Source organism: Pelobates fuscus, chromosome 5, assembly GCF_036172605.1.
Source record: "Pelobates fuscus isolate aPelFus1 chromosome 5, aPelFus1.pri, whole genome shotgun sequence".
In the NCBI taxonomy this organism is placed as follows: Eukaryota; Metazoa; Chordata; class Amphibia; order Anura; family Pelobatidae; genus Pelobates; species Pelobates fuscus.
The window spans coordinates 322,403,675-322,421,647 of NC_086321.1; the positions used below are offsets into that span (position 1 = coordinate 322,403,675).

At 39.2% G+C, this 17,973-nt stretch overlaps 1 protein-coding gene across 3 annotated transcripts in view; it reads right to left on the reverse strand.

Annotated features, from left to right (window-relative positions):
• Window positions 1-6,376: 6,376 nt before the first annotated feature.
• Window positions 6,377-17,973, reverse strand: part of LOC134611584 (lysine-specific demethylase 4B-like) — a 48,309-nt gene continuing 36,712 nt past the window's right edge. The window contains exons 10-23 of one of the 3 annotated variants that reach the window (XM_063455593.1): window positions 17,770-17,924; window positions 16,618-16,697; window positions 16,303-16,458; window positions 16,083-16,197; window positions 15,261-15,439; window positions 14,899-15,091; window positions 14,697-14,773; window positions 14,370-14,425; window positions 12,803-12,911; window positions 12,311-12,496; window positions 11,899-12,060; window positions 8,659-8,778; window positions 8,384-8,476; window positions 6,377-7,842 (exon numbers count right to left, since the gene is read on the reverse strand). In XM_063455593.1, the coding sequence (XP_063311663.1) occupies window positions 7,675-7,842; window positions 8,384-8,476; window positions 8,659-8,778; window positions 11,899-12,060; window positions 12,311-12,496; window positions 12,803-12,911; window positions 14,370-14,425; window positions 14,697-14,773; window positions 14,899-15,091; window positions 15,261-15,439; window positions 16,083-16,197; window positions 16,303-16,458; window positions 16,618-16,697; window positions 17,770-17,924 (1,849 nt within the window). In that variant the 3' untranslated portion in view covers window positions 6,377-7,674. Of the gene's footprint in view, window positions 7,843-8,383; window positions 8,477-8,658; window positions 8,779-11,898; window positions 12,061-12,310; window positions 12,497-12,802; window positions 12,912-14,369; window positions 14,426-14,696; window positions 14,774-14,898; window positions 15,092-15,260; window positions 15,440-16,082; window positions 16,198-16,302; window positions 16,698-17,769; window positions 17,925-17,973 lie in introns of all 3 variants that reach the window. The other 2 variants (XM_063455592.1, XM_063455591.1) reach the window with 2 other exon arrangements.

Below are 17,973 nucleotides of genomic sequence, written 5' to 3' on the forward strand. Positions count from 1 at the left end.
TCAAAACAGGGAGGGGGAGCGCACCTTCTGTCACATTCCGTCAGGGTCTGTGGAATCAAGAGGAAGCAAATCATTCATTCAATTATAGAGAACTCAAGGCAGCTTGGTATACCCCGAAAGCGTTTACATTCTTGATTTTGAACAAAACAGTGAAGATCCAATGAGACAACAGCACTATGGTAGACTATATCAATCATCAAGGCAGAACAAGGATCAAAGAACTGCAAAGATAATGGTGTGGTCACAAGAAAATCTGGATTCCCTCGCAGCAGTCCACATAAAAGACAAAGAAAATATTGTCGCGGACAATCTCAGCAGGAATCAGTGGTCTCCAACAAACTGGTTTGTCCAGCCACATATTTTTTCAAAAATAGTGGAAAGATACGGTCTTCCTGTAATAGACCTCATGGCAAGAAAAATTAACAGAAAGGTTTCTGTGTTCACGTCGCTTTTCAGACAAGACAATCCATATTTTCTTGACCATAAGTCAATCCTCTGGCATTTCATTATTGCGTACCTGAAAAAAGAGAGAGGAAATCTGTTCCCACTACCAATATCAAGTACACACAAACAGTTAAAAATCTAGAAGATACTTTATTGATTGATCAGAGACACCAATGTAAAAAACCCCAGCAGTGACTGCCTGACTAAACGGAAGTCAATTTCGGCAGTCAAAGCAAAGAGCACAAAAAAATAGATAGAAAGTAAGAAAAATAGAGAATTACACAAAGAATAAAACAATGGACTGAGTTTCTAAACGACGCCGTAGCGATATAGATAAGTATCTAAAGTAGAATTAGTGCATAGAAGGTGCTCCAACTATGATCCCACTAAGTTGAGTTGTACAATATCGTTGTATATCGATATAATTGTATCAATGTGTGAGATATAAATTAGATACAATGCAAAGTATCTGTGCCGTTCAACTGAAGGGGGTTCTTCTACAGTCAATGTAAACTCAGTCTATGATAGTAATAGCAAATGAACATGTTCTATTATGGTCTCTTCAATGGTTCTTGTATACATATATGCTCAAATAGTACTAAGTGTGAGCCATATCAACATCAGATTCCTGAATTCGTATTGAAACGGTCATATGCAAATCATATCAAATCCTCCTGATGAGCCTTTAACCCCTTAACGCCGTTCTATGCCATCCCGCTTTAAGTGGGCTTTAATTCTACTTTAGATACTTATCTATATCGCTACGGCGACGTTTAGAAACTCAGTCCATTGTTTTATTCGTTTGTGTAATTCTCTATTTTTCTTACTTTCTATTTTTTTGTGCTTTTTGCTTTGACTGCCGAAATTTACTTCCGTTTAGTCAGGCAGTCACTGCTGTTTTTGTTTTTTTTACATTGGTGTCTCTGATCAATCAATAAAGTATCTTCTAGATTTTTAACTCTTTGTGTGTACTTGATATTGGTAGTGGGAACAGATTTCCTCTCTTTCTCAACTCTTTGAGGGTTACCCCCTTATCTGTTCCTATAGATTCTAGGACATCGATCTTCTGGCCAAATTTTCATTAATTATTATTGCATACCGGTTTCGTCCAATTCCATTGATTCCGAAGGTACTTCAGAAGATCAGAGCAGACCGGGCACGAGTTCTTGCTATCCTTCCTTATTGGCCGAACAGGAGTTGCTTATCGGCATTAAGACAAATGGCCCTAGAATCTTGGGAACTCTGCCTCTCGGGATCATCTTTTGGAGATTGTCCTTCTTCCATAGAAAATGCTTCAAATGTCCAAATTGACGGTTTGACTGTTGCAAGGCTAATTTTACAAAGTAAAGGAATACCGGAAAATCTGTTCAGTGCAATTCTAAATTCTACTAGAAAATCAACAGGGGAGAGAAAAAATCTTAACATAAGGGATAGTCTCCAACAAAAAGACCCAGATAAGGAGCTAAAATGCTTCTAAGGAAAGCTATCTCCCACTAAGTGGTATATCTCTAGAGAACAAGGGATGTGGGACACTACTACCACCCACAACTACTCAAACAAGGTTCCCTACTAGTAGGAATAAAAGTTATAGTTAAGGTCTAGGGGTGACTTAAGAGTCAGCACACATACTTGTCCCTATTTACCTCAGCACCGCACAAGGCTAGTGCCTACCTGCACCGAAATTCCCTCAAAGATAATTCCATTCAAAAAGTGCATAGTGCTACCTAAATGTGAATAAAATAAAACAAAAAATGAATGCCATATGTGCTTTTCGGGCGTGTTAAGACACAGGGTATGGCAGAATGACCATACCCTTGGTCTGTGCTGAATAAATATCATATCCTTAATTAGCCACCTCTGGATAAGCCAATCGGCTTACGAAGGGCGCGGGATTGAGAGGATTTTTTTTTACCTCTATTTAATTAATGGTTATCCCCTATTAGCAAACCCAGTCTAGGTCACCTTCACTCAGATAGGGGGCAGGACAAAGGGGTCCGTTCCTACTCATCTGCAAGGAGTGGGAACAGGATACCTACTTGGTCCCAATCTCCTGCCTTTTCTTCTTTATAAATATCTTAAAATCATGCAATGTTCCTTTGCCTTTTCCTATTAGAACCCATTTGACTAGGACCATGTCTACATCCTGAGCTTAAATATCCAACACTTCTCCTGAAGACTTTTGGAAAGCAGAAGCCTGTTCCTTATTTCATATGCTTATAAAGCACTATTGACTAGAGATCTTTTCATCCTCTGAAGCTGCTTTTGGGTGTAAGGGGCTTCAAGCTTTTTATATCTCCACAGGTACTGCCACTAAATTTACTTACCGTAAATATTTTTTTCCTTACTATAGTGTCAGTATGATTCCCTCCCTATATTGATAATACATGTATATTGAGCATGGAATGGTTTCTTGTGTTTTCTTATCATACTGGAGAGTCTGGGGGCAAGTCCGGTGTTTAAGGGGAACGTAGGTAAGAGGGACTACTTAAATTTATGATTGATTTATATTACAGTCGGCTTGTCTATAAGACGATATACAACCCCACAAGTACTGCCACTATATTAATGAAAGAATTTTCGGTAAGTAAAATTTCTAAAAACTATTGATTTATACACAGCATTTATTTGCGGTAACTATGATAATCTCATTCTAGTAAACAGTTTTATATGCTACAATTTTAACTATCAGTCAATGGTACTCATAGCCCATTAGCATTTGCCAAGTACTGAAAGAACAGTTGCAAGAAGTCCATTTCTTGAAATAAACAGACACATAAGAGACACCTGTGTAATCAAAACCTAGTGTACGTGTGCAGTAAATTGTCATCTGCCAAAAAAGTTGTTGAAACAGATTGAAAAGGTTTTTTTCTTTAATCTTTAGATCCAAAAGTGATATTTTTTTTTAATGTATGAATTAACCATAGTTAAGACACATACTTGGGAATCCTGAACATTAGCTATAAAGGTTTGGTCATACTCTAGATATAATCTTAGCCTTTAGCCCATTCTGTCCCATATCTGTCCATCTTGCCCAATGTCCATCATATTTTTTAAAATCTCTTCTCCTGTTTTTCTGCACTTATTGAATTATAAAAAAATTTAAAGCCTGTAATTGGAAGTCTGTAATGGGACAGCCGAAGCAAGTCTAGGCTGGGTTGAAAGGAAAGACTTACAAAGGCTTTAGACAAGAGATCTGCTGCTTTTGTAAGCTGTTTTTAGATATAGCTCAATGAGAAAAATAATGCATAATTAAAGGGACACTATAGAGCATGGGTGTCTAACCCGCGACTTGCATGTGACCCGGTTGCCGTCCGCGCTGCTGGGCAGAAAGTGAGGCAGGGAGCCCATTCAGTGGTGTGGGGAACAGCAGGAGGAGGAGGAATGTGAAGGTGCGCAATAACGCGCTGTCCACATGCTCTGCCCTCACGGTGTTCTGAGCAAAAGCACTCTGACAGTCTGTGCAGGCGCCGCCGCGGTGGGAGAGTCTGCAGTCTGGATCACCAGGAAGCAGCAAACAGGCGGAGGAGCAGGCTAAGTGCTTGCTAATATTGTGTTTTTTTAATTTCTTTTTTGTGCAAGGGTCTCGAGAGGGAGCAGGGTTTTTTGTAAACGGGTTTGTAGGGGGGCAGGAATCTTTGTACAGGGGAAACAGGAGTTTTTGTGAAAGGGGATTTGTAGGGAGTGAGCAAAGGTCTTGAAGCGAGTGACTGGGCAGGGGATTTTGTAGAAGGGAGTGACTGGGCAGGGGATTTTGTAGAAGGGAGTGACTGGGCAGGGGATTTTGTAGAAGGGAGTGACTGGGCAGGGGATTTTGTAGAAGGGAGGACTGGGCAGGGGTTATGTAGAAGTGAGGACTGAACAGGAGTTTTGTAGAAGGGAGGACTGAGCAGGAGTTTTGTAGAAGGGAGGACTGAGCAGGAGTTTTGTAGAAGGGAGGACTGAGCATGGGTTTTGTAGAAGGGAGGACTGAGCAGGGGTTTTGTAGAAGGGAGTGACTGGGCAGGGGATTTTGTAGAAGGGAGTGACTGGGCAGGGGATTTTGTAGAAGGGAGGACTGGGCAGGGGTTTTGTAGAAGGGAGGACTGAGCAGGAGTTTTGTAGAAGGGAGGACTGAGCAGGAGTTTTGTAGAAGGGAGGACTGAGCATGGGTTTTGTAGAAGGGAGGACTGAGCAGGGGTTTTGTAGAAGGGAGGACTGAGCAGGGGTTTTACAGAAGGTGGAGGGGTTGTAGAAGTGGGACTGGGCAGGATTTTTTGTAGAGTGGCAGGTGTTTTGTAGAAGGGGGGATAGAATGTTTTTTTTATTGCCTATTACTGTTGTAGTAGGCAATAAAAAAGAAAAATTAGAATACAAAAGCTCTAGGTATGCCCCTGGGCCCATTACATTCTGTGCTCCTCCTGCACAGCTTCCTCACCGCCTAACAGTGACCTGTCCGCCGGGATAGGACATCATCCCGGCATCACTGCTGGGCATGCGAGGGACCTGTGCATGAAGAGCACAGAGGTTCCAGGCTCCATCCCAGCAGCAACCACTGGCCACCAGGAAGAGGAAGAGCAAGTTAGGGAGGCTGGGTATACCTCTTTAGTATAAAATGTGTGTGCATGTGATTTTTGTGTATGTTTTGTCAGTGATTGGCTGTGTGTGGGGGGAGGGGTGGAGGGGCAGGGATCTGTGGACATGTCTGATTGTGTGTGTGTATATCTGTGATCATGTGTTTGTATGCATGTGATTTTATGTGTGTGTATCTGTGATTATGTTTGTGTATAAGTATGTGTGTGTATAGGTCTGATTGTGTGTAGGTATATGTATGTGTATGGTGGTGTGTGATTGATTGTTGGTGTACGCATGTGATTGTGTGTATGTATTTGTGATTGTGCGTATAGGTCTGTGATTGTATATGTGTGTCGGTGATTATGTGTATATAGGTCTGTGATTGTGAGCATCTGTGCATACATATACACACACGTGTGTGTTTAGTCGATAGCTCCCTAATTTGATATTCTTAAATATGCCAATCCCACACAAGGATAACAAATAAGGGAGTTATCTACTAAACAATTGAAATATCAAAATTAAGAAAAGGGCTTTTAAAGAGATTACTTATATACATTATCTATAATCTATATTATATATTTGATGTGTGGCCCAAGACAATTCCTCTGCGCTCAATGCGGCCCAGGGAAGACAAAAGGTTGGACACCCATGCTATAGAGTCTCAAACATAAACATATATATATATAAAAAACATTTACCCCCCCCATGCACCCTAAAATCTTACTTTTATTGCAGCTTGCTGGTGCTGGCTCTGCCTGCTTGGCTGACATAATCAGAAGTGTTCTCAGCCAATCACAATCCTTTCCCAGAGGAAAGAATTTGATTGGATCAGATGGTCAATGAGGCAGATCAGAGGCAGAGCCAGCACAAACCAAACACAACCTTGGCAAATCAGCATATTCTCAGAGATGAATTAAACCAATGCATCTCTATGATGAAGGTTCAGTGTCTCCATGCAGCATGTCAGTGCTGCACAGTGGCCACTGGAGGTATCCCTAGGCTGTGATGTAAACACATAATTTTCTCTGAAAAGATAGGCTTTACTGCAAAAAGCCTAAAGGGACTGATTATACTTACCAGAACCAATACAATAAGCTGTAGTTGTTCTAGTGACTATAGTGTCGCTTTAAATGCACGCATGTTTCCATATTGGGTATATCTGTGATTACTTTAATTAGGGCAGTCGAGTAGCCCTTTTGGTCTCTTTTCATATCCCTACTACCACTTATTATATAGTACATACCTCTTTAGTCTTCAACCTGGTATCTAAATGCTGCTTTTCTACTAAATGTAAGCAAAATATACATTAACAAAGTATATCTGGCAAACAAAATAAATTGAAAAAATTGAAAAAAGTAATAGGTCAAAGTAGAGAGTCAATGATCTGACATATCTTCGCTCATAGCTTTTAATTAATTAGAAACTGAGCAGAAAAATACATCACACGTCTGTCTAACAAGAGGAAATATCTGATTTGTGTGTGACGTGAGACAAACTGACAAATCCCACCCCCCCTCCCCAAAATTAATTTTTCATGGTTCCTTTTGGCTCCGTACAGCATGGGTTATAAGAACACAAACAGGAAACATGCTGCAGGCTGCACAGCTCTCAAGGGCAACACCTCACAATACACATTAAAAATACTTAGAAATGCAACTCCATCGCCCCAAAACTTGGTGAAAAAGGGGCTAGAACACATGCATAGTCAGCCCAGGAACCTAGTACAAAACCCCCACCACAAACCCTCCAGCCAAAAACACCCAATATTCTTTACATACATCCAGGAGCAGCATGGCGGAAGTGGCTATTACCGTTTAGGTCTTCGGACAGTAATTAATAGAACAAATTTTGCTTTGCTTTCTGCTGCATCCCCCCCCCACTCCCAACAGAAATAAAATATACATAAAAAACCCAAACAAACAATTTAGCTGGAATGGTAATTGACAAGTTTTACCCCTTTTGAAAATACTGTCCCATACAAATAATTTTTTGTGAGTAAGCTCAAGTGAATTAATGAGAACAAGCAGCAGATTCACAGGTAGTGATAGGAGAGAGATCAAGAACAGAACCAGAAAAATGAAAGTATGGAAAAGTAAACGCAAAAGGAGGAGAAAACAAATGACGACATCAGAACAATAGGAGAGAAATAACATTTGAATTAGGAAAAACACAAGCGAATTCCCCAGATAAACATGATCATCTTCTTTCACATCACAAAGAACAATTTTGTGTCATTTACAAATAAAAATATATATATATATAAAAATAATAAATAAAATGGTTGCTGCTCTGATTTCCTCCATAGATGTACGTCTACAAAATCGCCTTTTGATTCATTGTTTAAAGCCAGTAATTTATAAAACCTGATCTGAATTCTTCTTTTAAATTTTCTTCAGTTATTTCTAGAAATATTTCTTGCAAGGTTGTGAAAGAAGAGAGAATACTAAAGGGCAGTTTCAAGATAGCACCTGGAGCATTATTATTGTTCACACCTGGATGTGTCCCAATTCCGCATCTCTGCCCATGGCATAATTGCTCCTGTTTATTCTTTCTGAAATGTCAATAGTCCATAACCTGTGAACCTCGGAGAGGCTTTACTGTTCAACCATTAGCAAGACATTGTAGAGGGTGTGCATGGTTTGTCCACATATTGTTCGGAGCAGCTTGCTGGCAGTGTCAGTAAATTCCTTGAGACTGATTCAGGCTCTCTACAAATGGCTCTTTTAAGACTTCAAACGCCTGGCTTTCGGAATGTTCTTCAGGCCTGTCGGGACTGGTCACTCTTGGGCGTTTAGCTGTGTCTTCATCCTCAGTGCCATCCAAGGAAGCTCCAGTACTCAGAGACTGCACAAAAGGAGGGTTTATCAATGAACAAGCTAAAAATGCAGTACAACATTAATAATAATAATAATAAAAAAAAAAACTCCACTCCCTGGCACCGTACAAGATTTCACATATACAGCACTAGTCAGGTTCTATGCTGCCTGCAGTATTCCCTTTCGGGTGAGTAGACGGTTTGTATTTTTATTAAACAGACACTGTATTTATAGAACGTAATAGCTAGATTCAGCAATTTACAATTGTAACAGCAGCTTGGAAAACTGTTCTAAAAAGTCATCAATTCCTCCTTACAATAGCTTAAAAAAAATGATTATTTGTAGAAGATTGGCATCTGAAAATATTAAGTTGACTGCTATACATAAGGAGAAGTAGTCCCGTAATTTTCCTTATGTGTTTTATGAAACCTGAAGCCCTAAGAATAAAAATTAAGAGAAGCAATAAAGAAGCAGATTACATAAATATTCTTTTTGGTGGCACTTTAATGTGTTTACAAAAAAAGCAAACCATAACTACCACAAATAACCACAGAACTGATGATACTTACTAGACGACACCTGACTCTTTTCGGCAACTGTTCTTCGAGAGTAAAGATCTCATTGCGTTTTACCATTAACTGAGAGGCATCTTCAAACTCAACCTACATACAGAGGATACCCCCAGAAAGAGTGGGGAAGAGGAGGTTAATAGAAGACAGAATTAGCTATACATATTTAAAGACAGTTTATGTTATGTAAATCAATATGATAATGTGTTCTATTTCTGAAGGATGCATGTGTCCTTGTATCAGCTTTGTTTCCCTGTGTCTGAGAAATTGCTCACCTGATACACATGGTTGATATTGGATGAGATGAATTTGGCTTTATGCCTATTTCCATCCTTCCATCTCATCTCCAAGAACTGGCCTTCAGATGGTGGCCCATCCTTTACGCAATCCCTGCTCTGAGATGAAAATGTATGAAAGAATGATTAAGAAGAATACTCAGAGAATTAAATATCTTATATTGAAACAGATGCTGGTTAATGCAGATGGGCAAGAATCATAAAAAAAATAAATCCTGTAGTGCAAGACAAGCCAACAATGGCAAAGGGAGGAAATAGAAAGCAAAAAAGAGATAAGATGGTTTGAGAAATCCAAGGAGGAGGTTCTGGGATAAAGAAATATAGAATTCTAAATGTGATAGAAATCAGAGATAATATTAATATGCTTCATCTTTTCCTTTTACAATAACTCTACTTTTCTGAAACGTGTATTTACAAAAAAATAAACATTATTATTATATATATATAAATATATGTATACACAAAATATATATATATATTAAAGGCAGTCCAATGCCGGGCGCACCACCAGAGCTCCAAATAATGTAGAACAACAGAAGGGAAGGCTGCTCTCCGGACTTTAAAACATAAAAACTTTTATTCAATTATGATTAAAAAACGACCAACGTTTCGGTCCCCGTTCGGGACCTTCCTCAGGGTCAAAAAATAGAACAGCAGAACAATACAGTACAGTGCATCAGTGACCAATATATACCAAAATAATCAATTAGTTTACTCACTCAGGTGTGTTTCCGTGCGTTCCCGCCATCAACCTGTGCTCTTCCGGGTATGCGCGCGCATCCATGCGCGTTACGCCCCCTCCATTACGATATCAACAAAACAGCCCGTTCGTGAAAACCGGTCTGTGATCAACAGGATGAGAGATTCCACAAATATACTTTGAAAAAAAGTGCATAAAAGTGCTTCTAAATAAATAAAACGATCTATTGCTTGTGTAAGTGGATGTGCTAATAAATACCTATATTTATCATGAACCATAATATAGGCACAAATGTATCCTAATAGCAAAATAATGTGCATAAACCCCTTTGGGGTATGGGGGTAATTATATATACTCTAAATATATAATAAATGGAGTTGTAAAAGTGCTACTGCTTTCGTTTAAAGTGCTGGTGATAAATATAAAGTGCTAATGATTACCACAAAAAGGTGCAAGTGATCTAAATAAAGTGCAATAACCGCATGTAAAGTAGCTTAAAACATTAAACGGCTGTGTGCAACATAACAGTACATTATAATGACTCCAACATAAAATCACAACTAATAACAGTAATACCCGTTGCTTTCTATTACCAATTAAAAATTAAATATTACTAGCTAGCTGTAAACCTTCATATAAACGAGTGATATACATTGCTTTCGTTTAACCCCATAGGAGCCACCGTATTCAATTGGTGGATCCAAAAGGTCTCTTTTTGAAGGAGCATCCTTCCTCTATCTCCACCTCTACGGGGGGGGAGGAATGTGGTCAACTTGGGGTTATGACCCAAAAGTTTTTGGAAAGAGGATATGATGCTCATGTGTTGGATGATGCACTGTTGAAAGCTCGCTTAGCTCCGGTGCTCCCAAGTAAGAAACGTGAACAGAGACTGGTCTTCCCGATGACCTTTCATAATTCATCTAGCCAAATATCAGCTATTGTCAAAGATAACTGGAAAATGATCTCAGCGGACGACACTCTGCCAAAAATCTTTAAGGAGAGGCCACTTATCTGTTACAAGAAGAATAAAAGCCTCAAGCATATACTGGTTCGTACAGATCCAGTGGAGAGCTATTCAGGTGCAGTTAAGTACAACATACGAGGGAGTGTGCGGTGCCTTGGGTGTGTGACATGTGGACATATGATTCCAGCTAAGAGATTTAATCACCCACATACGAACAAGACCTATGACATTAAACACACCATTACTTGCAAGACTCAGTTTGTTGTATATAAACTAGTATATGCCCATGTGGCCTCCACTATGTGGGCAAAACGGAGACGCAGCTATGCGAAAGGATCAGAGGGCATCGGTCGAGTATTAGGTTAGCCTATAGGGATGGACTATCAGATAAACCGGTTGCACGGCACTTTTTGGAAAAGAAACACCCATTGGCATCATTGAAGTTTGTGGGCATAGACCACATTCCTCCCCCCCGTAGAGGTGGAGATAGAGGAAGGATGCTCCTTCAAAAAGAGACCTTTTGGATCCACCAATTGAATACGGTGGCTCCTATGGGGTTAAACGAAAGCAATGTATATCACTCGTTTATATGAAGGTTTACAGCTAGCTAGTAATATTTAATTTTTAATTGGTAATAGAAAGCAACGGGTATTACTGTTATTAGTTGTGATTTTATGTTGGAGTCATTATAATGTACTGTTATGTTGCACACAGCCGTTTAATGTTTTAAGCTACTTTACATGCGGTTATTGCACTTTATTTAGATCACTTGCACCTTTTTGTGGTAATCATTAGCACTTTATATTTATCACCAGCACTTTAAACGAAAGCAGTAGCACTTCTACAACTCCATTTATTATATATTTAGAGTATATATAATTACCCCCATTACCCAAAGGGGTTTATGCACATTATTTTGCTATTAGGATACATTTGTGCCTATATTATGGTTCATGATAAATATAGGTATTTATTAGCACATCCACTTACACAAGCAATAGATCGTTTTATTTATTTAGAAGCACTTTTATGCACTTTTTTTCAAAGTATATTTGTGGAATCTCTCATCCTGTTGATCACAGACCGGTTTTCACGAACGGGCTGTTTTGTTGATATGGTATCCAGGGTGATGGGTAAACCAATACGTAGGCACGTAATGGAGGGGGCGTGACGCGCATGGATGCGCGCGCATACCCGGAAGAGCACAGGGTGATGGCGGGAACGCACGGAAACACACCTGAGTGAGTAAACTAATTGATTATTTTGGTATATATTGGTCACTGATGCACTGTACTGTATTGTTCTGCTGTTCTATTTTTTGACCCTGAGGAAGGTCCCGAACGAGGACCGAAATGTTGGTTGTTTTTTAATCATAATTGAATAAAGGTTTTTATGTTTTAAAGTCCGGAGAGCAGCCTTCCCTTCTGTTGTTTATATATATATATATATATATATATATATATATATATATATACATATACACACACACATACACACACACACACACAAAAACACACATACAGAGAACGTTAGGACATGTAATGATTTCACTCACCATGACATTTTCTGGGTACACATTGTTACTATACGATCCGTCATCAAAGTTAACCTCATAGAACATCTGAGTGGCAGAGCCGATCACCTGACATTTGTAGTACAGTCCGTTCCTGTTTCGACTAATAACAGTCTGCCCAACACGGACTTCACGGGAAGAATTCTGCAACAGATAATGGCAAAGATGAAATGCGATGAAAATAAAACTGCAGACAGGAATGTTGATTCAAAGAAAAGGGGGCAAAACAAGAGGAGAAAGAGTAAGAAAGCAAACACAGGCTGGGCAAAGTAAAAGAAGGAAATACATGAGAAAAGAAGAAACACAAGTAAAGGTAAGGCTTGCAGTAAGTGGTAATTGAATTTAGGATGACAGAAAAACAAAACAAAACAAAAACACAAAAGTAAAAACTCACATTCTCATTTGTTGATCTGTGTTTGAAGCATTTTATTGACACGACATATGGCCAATCATCTGGCTCCACTGAGATGCCAGCACTGTGTGCACAGGTCACGTGGAAAGAAGTTGAACATCGATTAACGGAACACTGAACACATGCTCCTCCATCCTTGCGGATCTTTCTTCGACAATATACACATCTCTAAATAGGAGGAGAGTTCGTGTTAAACAGTGATTTCAAAAACTACTGTCACAGATTAAAGATACAGATAATCTCTCCCCTGCACACAAACAGGGTTATTCTCTAAATTGAGAATTCAAAGTAAATTTCAAATATAAGGTCAAAATAGCTAAACTGGAAAAATCATCTAAATCGGCTATGCTTGCAGTTCAGCTATTAGAGTTTTAAATTTGCAATTTGCTTTGAAAGCTCACCTTGGTAAATAACCCTGAAAGTGGTGAATCTTTTCCAGCACCAAAGCATGTCCAACAATGTGTGTTTTCTTACCAATTTGCATCTCTGCTCAGGAATGGCAGAGACATCTACTGGATGTCGTTCTACTGCACTCACAAAGCGAGCTTCTGGGACTGCAACAGCACACACAATGTGAACCCACCTAAGAATAGTGCAGAAGTGACAGTAGACAAAGCAGAAAACCGTTATAAGGATCAACGAAAACAGTCAGGTTTACACATGGTACATGTGAGCAGAGAAAGAAAAATAAAACTGTGGGGAGGGGGAGGCTAGCAGGTCAAGGGAATAGCTAAACGTGAAGGTCTTATGACCAGAACATAAGTTTCTTAATTTGCTTTAGTTTGTGTTTTGTAACATTAAAGTTATGACCTTTCTGCATTAGTTTAAGTATGTGAGATATATTTAAAGCAAAAAAACCAAAAACACAACAAATCAAAAAAAGCACTCTTAAGAATATTTTGGTTCTTGTAAAATCAATTCATAGTTGACTAATTAGAAATTCTGAAGTTATATATAAAAATAAATGGAAATTATCAGTTGGACATTAATAGTATACGACCAAAAAATGTTTTAAATGTTGTGTATAATATCGCATACCAAAATAGATGGAGGAAACAAGTTTGGTAATAAGAGTAAGAAAAATAATAAAAAAATAATAATAAGAAAAATAATATAAAAATTTGTGAGCATTCAATAAACATTAATACAAACACAAAATCTAGTATCTTGTTACTGATCTCAAAATACATGCCAAATATGAATTGGTTTAATTTCTTGGCATTCACTATTGTCTTAAAATACTCAACTTTTTTTTTTTTTTTTTTTAAAGGGGCATTCTATGCAACATAGCCACTAAACCAAGTGGCCCTCATTCCTATGGCGCTAATCAAACAATTAAAAAAAAATTCCTTCTCTGAGCAGAGGCCACATATATAATGCAGAATTAACACTTCTGAAAGATCAATGTCAATATCAACCAACCTAAGGGATGTTGATTGACTGAAGACCTGGGATTTTGAATTATAAACAACATATGAATGCATCAAATGAGACTGAAATTCAACAGCTTAACAAACACAAAGAAATGAAACTCGGGGTAACCAGATTGCATGCTTAGTGACTACTGACTTGCACAGTCAATGCTTTTTGTAATAAACAATTCACACTGAATAATACAGATATGATTTTTATTGTTCTGCACACAAGTGCAAAATTTATCCAGGTTTCGTCAACTCGAAATTGTTCGGGAAATAAAAGGGACATTATAGTCACCAAAACCACTACAGCTTAATGTAGTGGTTGTAGGGGACAATGCTTGTTCTTGAAGGCTTAGAATTGCAAATGCTGCCTTTTCACTATGACAGCCCCTAGAAGGACTTACTCAATGAGGTTCTGCAATCTTTGCAGGACCTATGTTCAGAATCTCTGTGCAGTGCATGAAGACACAAAACGCTCGCCATAGAGATGCACTGATTAAATACACCTCTATGAGGAGATGCTGATTGGTGCAGATTTCTCTTGAATTGCATTTGCAGTTTGAAATGGTCATTTAGGATTGTCCCTCTCTAGGACACAACATTTAAAAAACAGTCACACCTACCTATTGTCTGTTGTTTTCTGCAAAGCTCCTCCTCTGAGATTACACAGACAGCAATCCTGCATGAAACAAACATTAAGACTGGAGAACACTCTTCCAATACTAAACAGACAAATCTACACACTCAGCATTCCAATTTAATTTAGGTCTCAATAAATGGAAATTGATAAGGCTATAGTCAATTTTAGGACAAAGAGATGAAGATGGTGAAATTATCCCAAATCAGCTACTTTGGTCTCAGAATTCCCTAGTGGGTTTCATGAATATTCCTACTTATTAGAACACGGTCATACACATCACCCCTTCACTCTCTCATTTTCCAATACTCACTGCAGCCCAAGCAGAAGCAGTGCAGCGTGAGCAAGTCCAGTTCTCCTTTACCAAATCTGGATGGACACCATAACAGCCTGGAGATGAAAAAAATATCACCAAGGAAATTACATGAGCGGCCACAGGGCTTAAAAATATATGGAAAATGTTAAGTGGCACGAGCAGTGTATAACGCGGGTCATTTGATTATTACAACACTCACTGGCATGGACCTGTACACAACAATTGGTACAGAACAGCAACGGGCTGGTACCATCCTCTCCGGTATAAGTGCTAATTGGCAGAGGGTCCACATTGCTTTCACTGGAGGTAAAGCACATTTCTGGAATAAGTGGCTTTGTCCTTTCACCTCGTTTCGACATTGGGATGAAGGAATCTGGTACAGAGGTTGAATCCTAAGGACAAAATTATTACATCAAAAATGAAGGTTAGAGTGGAATAATAGGAAACAGATGGAAAGATGAGATAACAGTGGTAAAAGGAAGAGGCTCACTTGTTGCAAGTAGGTAAAAAAAAAAGAAAAAAAAGAAAAAAGTGAACCAAAATACATTATGGAGAAGTTACCTGACGGTATGGAGAAAAGAGTGAGCACACGGCGCAGTGAGGCTGGATCAGAGCAACTGCAGCATTGAATTTTCTCTCAGCTGCAAAGTTGGGAGATTTATTTTTCCACAGGTGGGAGAGAAGATTGAGTAGAGCTTCAGGGACACTAACATCTTCCTCACCTGAGAAAGGGATAGATTCTGAAATAAAAATTGTAAAAAGAGGAAAGAGTTCATGGAATTTTTTCCTGCTCAGCATGAACTTCTCCACTTAAAGGGTTGTGAATTGAAGTTGTCATGGTGGTAGGGATCTTGTATATTTAGCACTTCTGCTTGTAACACTGGACATCCAGAGATATACAGGGTTTTCAGACAAGTGAGAACTGAGAGCGAATTCATGATGAATTAAAATTTTACGGCCAAAGTAGGTGAACTGGAAGCACAGCTCTTTTGGAGAAGCATTCCAGTATGGCTAGTCTAAACTTAAATTTAAAATTCACATTAACATCTCACTTTAATCACTTCTGTGCTAGGGGCTTGGTACACTGACTTAGGCTGCCTGAAGTAAATTCTGGGGAAAAATTACATTTGTTGTCAGTGTGCACAGCATACTGGTGACAGATGTAATCAGTTTCTCCCTCCCCAGCTCAGAGCTGGCAAAACAATCTAAAAAAAATCCTTCTCTAAGAGAAGCATTTGATTGGACCATGCAAGGGACTTTGATATTTTTTTAATGGGGAAGGAGACCTAACCAGCAATGTCCAACAGGGCATATATTAAGTTAAAAAAAAACAAAATTGCATCAGGTTAAATGACTGGGGGGCCAGAAAGAGGAGTCACTCACCTTCATCACTAGACACTTCCTGTTTAACAACCATCATAGGGGATCGGGCAGGAGGTCTTCCTAGTGGGTGACGTCTGCTCTTCTTAATTTCCATTTTTGGAAACAGGATAGGAACCTTTAAAAAAAAAAAAAAAAAATCAATGAAATTACATCAAACTTAGGGTAAACACTGAAAAATTACTGATGCATGTTATATAAAAAAAAAAGTCACATCACATGCCTTAGTCTCTTCTTGTGACCTGCTTGCAGGGACCTCCTCCTCTTGGGATTTTCCTTCAGATTCTCTCTGGCTTCCAGACTGTCTCTTCCTTGTGGCAAAGCTTTCAAATGCTTCTTGGCACGACATCCGTGTTTTGTCAAAAACAACCTTCTTGGCCTGAGGAACAACATAAAGTGTGGGGATGATGGGACGAGGCTTGAATTCGTAATTTGCAGAGAGGTCCAAGGGCCCTCTGATGAACGAGGCAAAGCTGCCAATATCTGGGGTATTTAGAAGATCTACTGGCAGGTGGTTTACACCTGATCCCTCTCCCACCTGCTGTTCTTTTTTTCTACGTCTCTCGCCCTTGGGTTTCGATACACGGGAACGGCACTTCATGTCACCCATCAGTTGATCTGTCACAAAAAGGCCAAAAATAAAATAAACAAACTCGCACATACAGAATTGGATTCAAATAACATGTGAACTCTAAAGCTACTTTACGTGATATTTTCGGTGGATCCAGCTCATGCTTTTGTAGTACTAAAGGATTACGAACCTATGCCATGTTTAAACTAAATTTACTTGTACTTTGTATTAATTCTGGAGAACTTATAAGGATTTACCATTTTATCCATCTGAAATACAGCAATCACTGACAACTACAGATTAATGCTATTTTTGTCTCCCTCCTATGTACCTGTTGTGCCTAATCATTAGTTTCACGAAGCATCAATATCCAAAAAGTAATAATCAATACCCAATAAGGTTTAAAGCGATACTGGCGGCCACGCAACCCAATTCAGGATGAGTATCTTGAACAATAGCAAAGAGATTGGATTGCCCATAAGGGGATCCAATACAATATAAGTTGTACTCTAATTTAGGTTATTGCATGAATTCACTTCAAACAGCTTAAGTATATAGATATCTAGATATCAGCTTAATATAGGTCACTATTAGAGAAGCTTGGTTGTCACTCCGCTGCACACGACTGGGGGGGAACTCTGGCAGTCAGGCTTGGAGGGACCCTCTCCACTTGGAACAGCAGAACCAGCAACACGCGTCTGTATTACGGGTGGGTAGTTCTCCAAGTGAGTACCAAGTTTCACCATCTCTTATACCTTTTTAAATAGAGTGGGCAGTGTGTTCTTTTCCACCAAGTTTCTTATCAGTGCAGCCCAGCAAAGACCTGTCACGAGCGCCGGAGGGGACTGGCAGCTGGCCAGGCTGTTCAGGACCAATGACACCATTTCATGTCTGTGCGTTTAGCTTATCTCTTATCTATAGCCTAGCACTATACTATTTTCGTGATGTTATGCAGCCCCTCGATGTCGAGTCATGCTGATACTTTACACAGTTTTTTGCTGTGTCATGCCTGCCAGCTTAATTAATAGCTGTGACATCTAGGCCTGTATGTTCTAATACTTTTATTATCAGGTTTGCTCAGTAGTGCTCAATCAATTCCCAATATTATGACTTCAGTACCTTCATTACATCCTTTGCTGGACTCCTCCTCTTCATCACACTTCATGTCCTCATCCTCTCTCCCCTCCAGCATCAAGTCAGATCCAAGCACCTCCCTGAGCAATGACTGATCTTGCGTTTTGTGTCTGCGTGGCTGGGACCGTTTCTTATAAGGCCTAAAAAGAAGCGAACAGAAGATAAGATGTTCAAGTATTACACAGTATT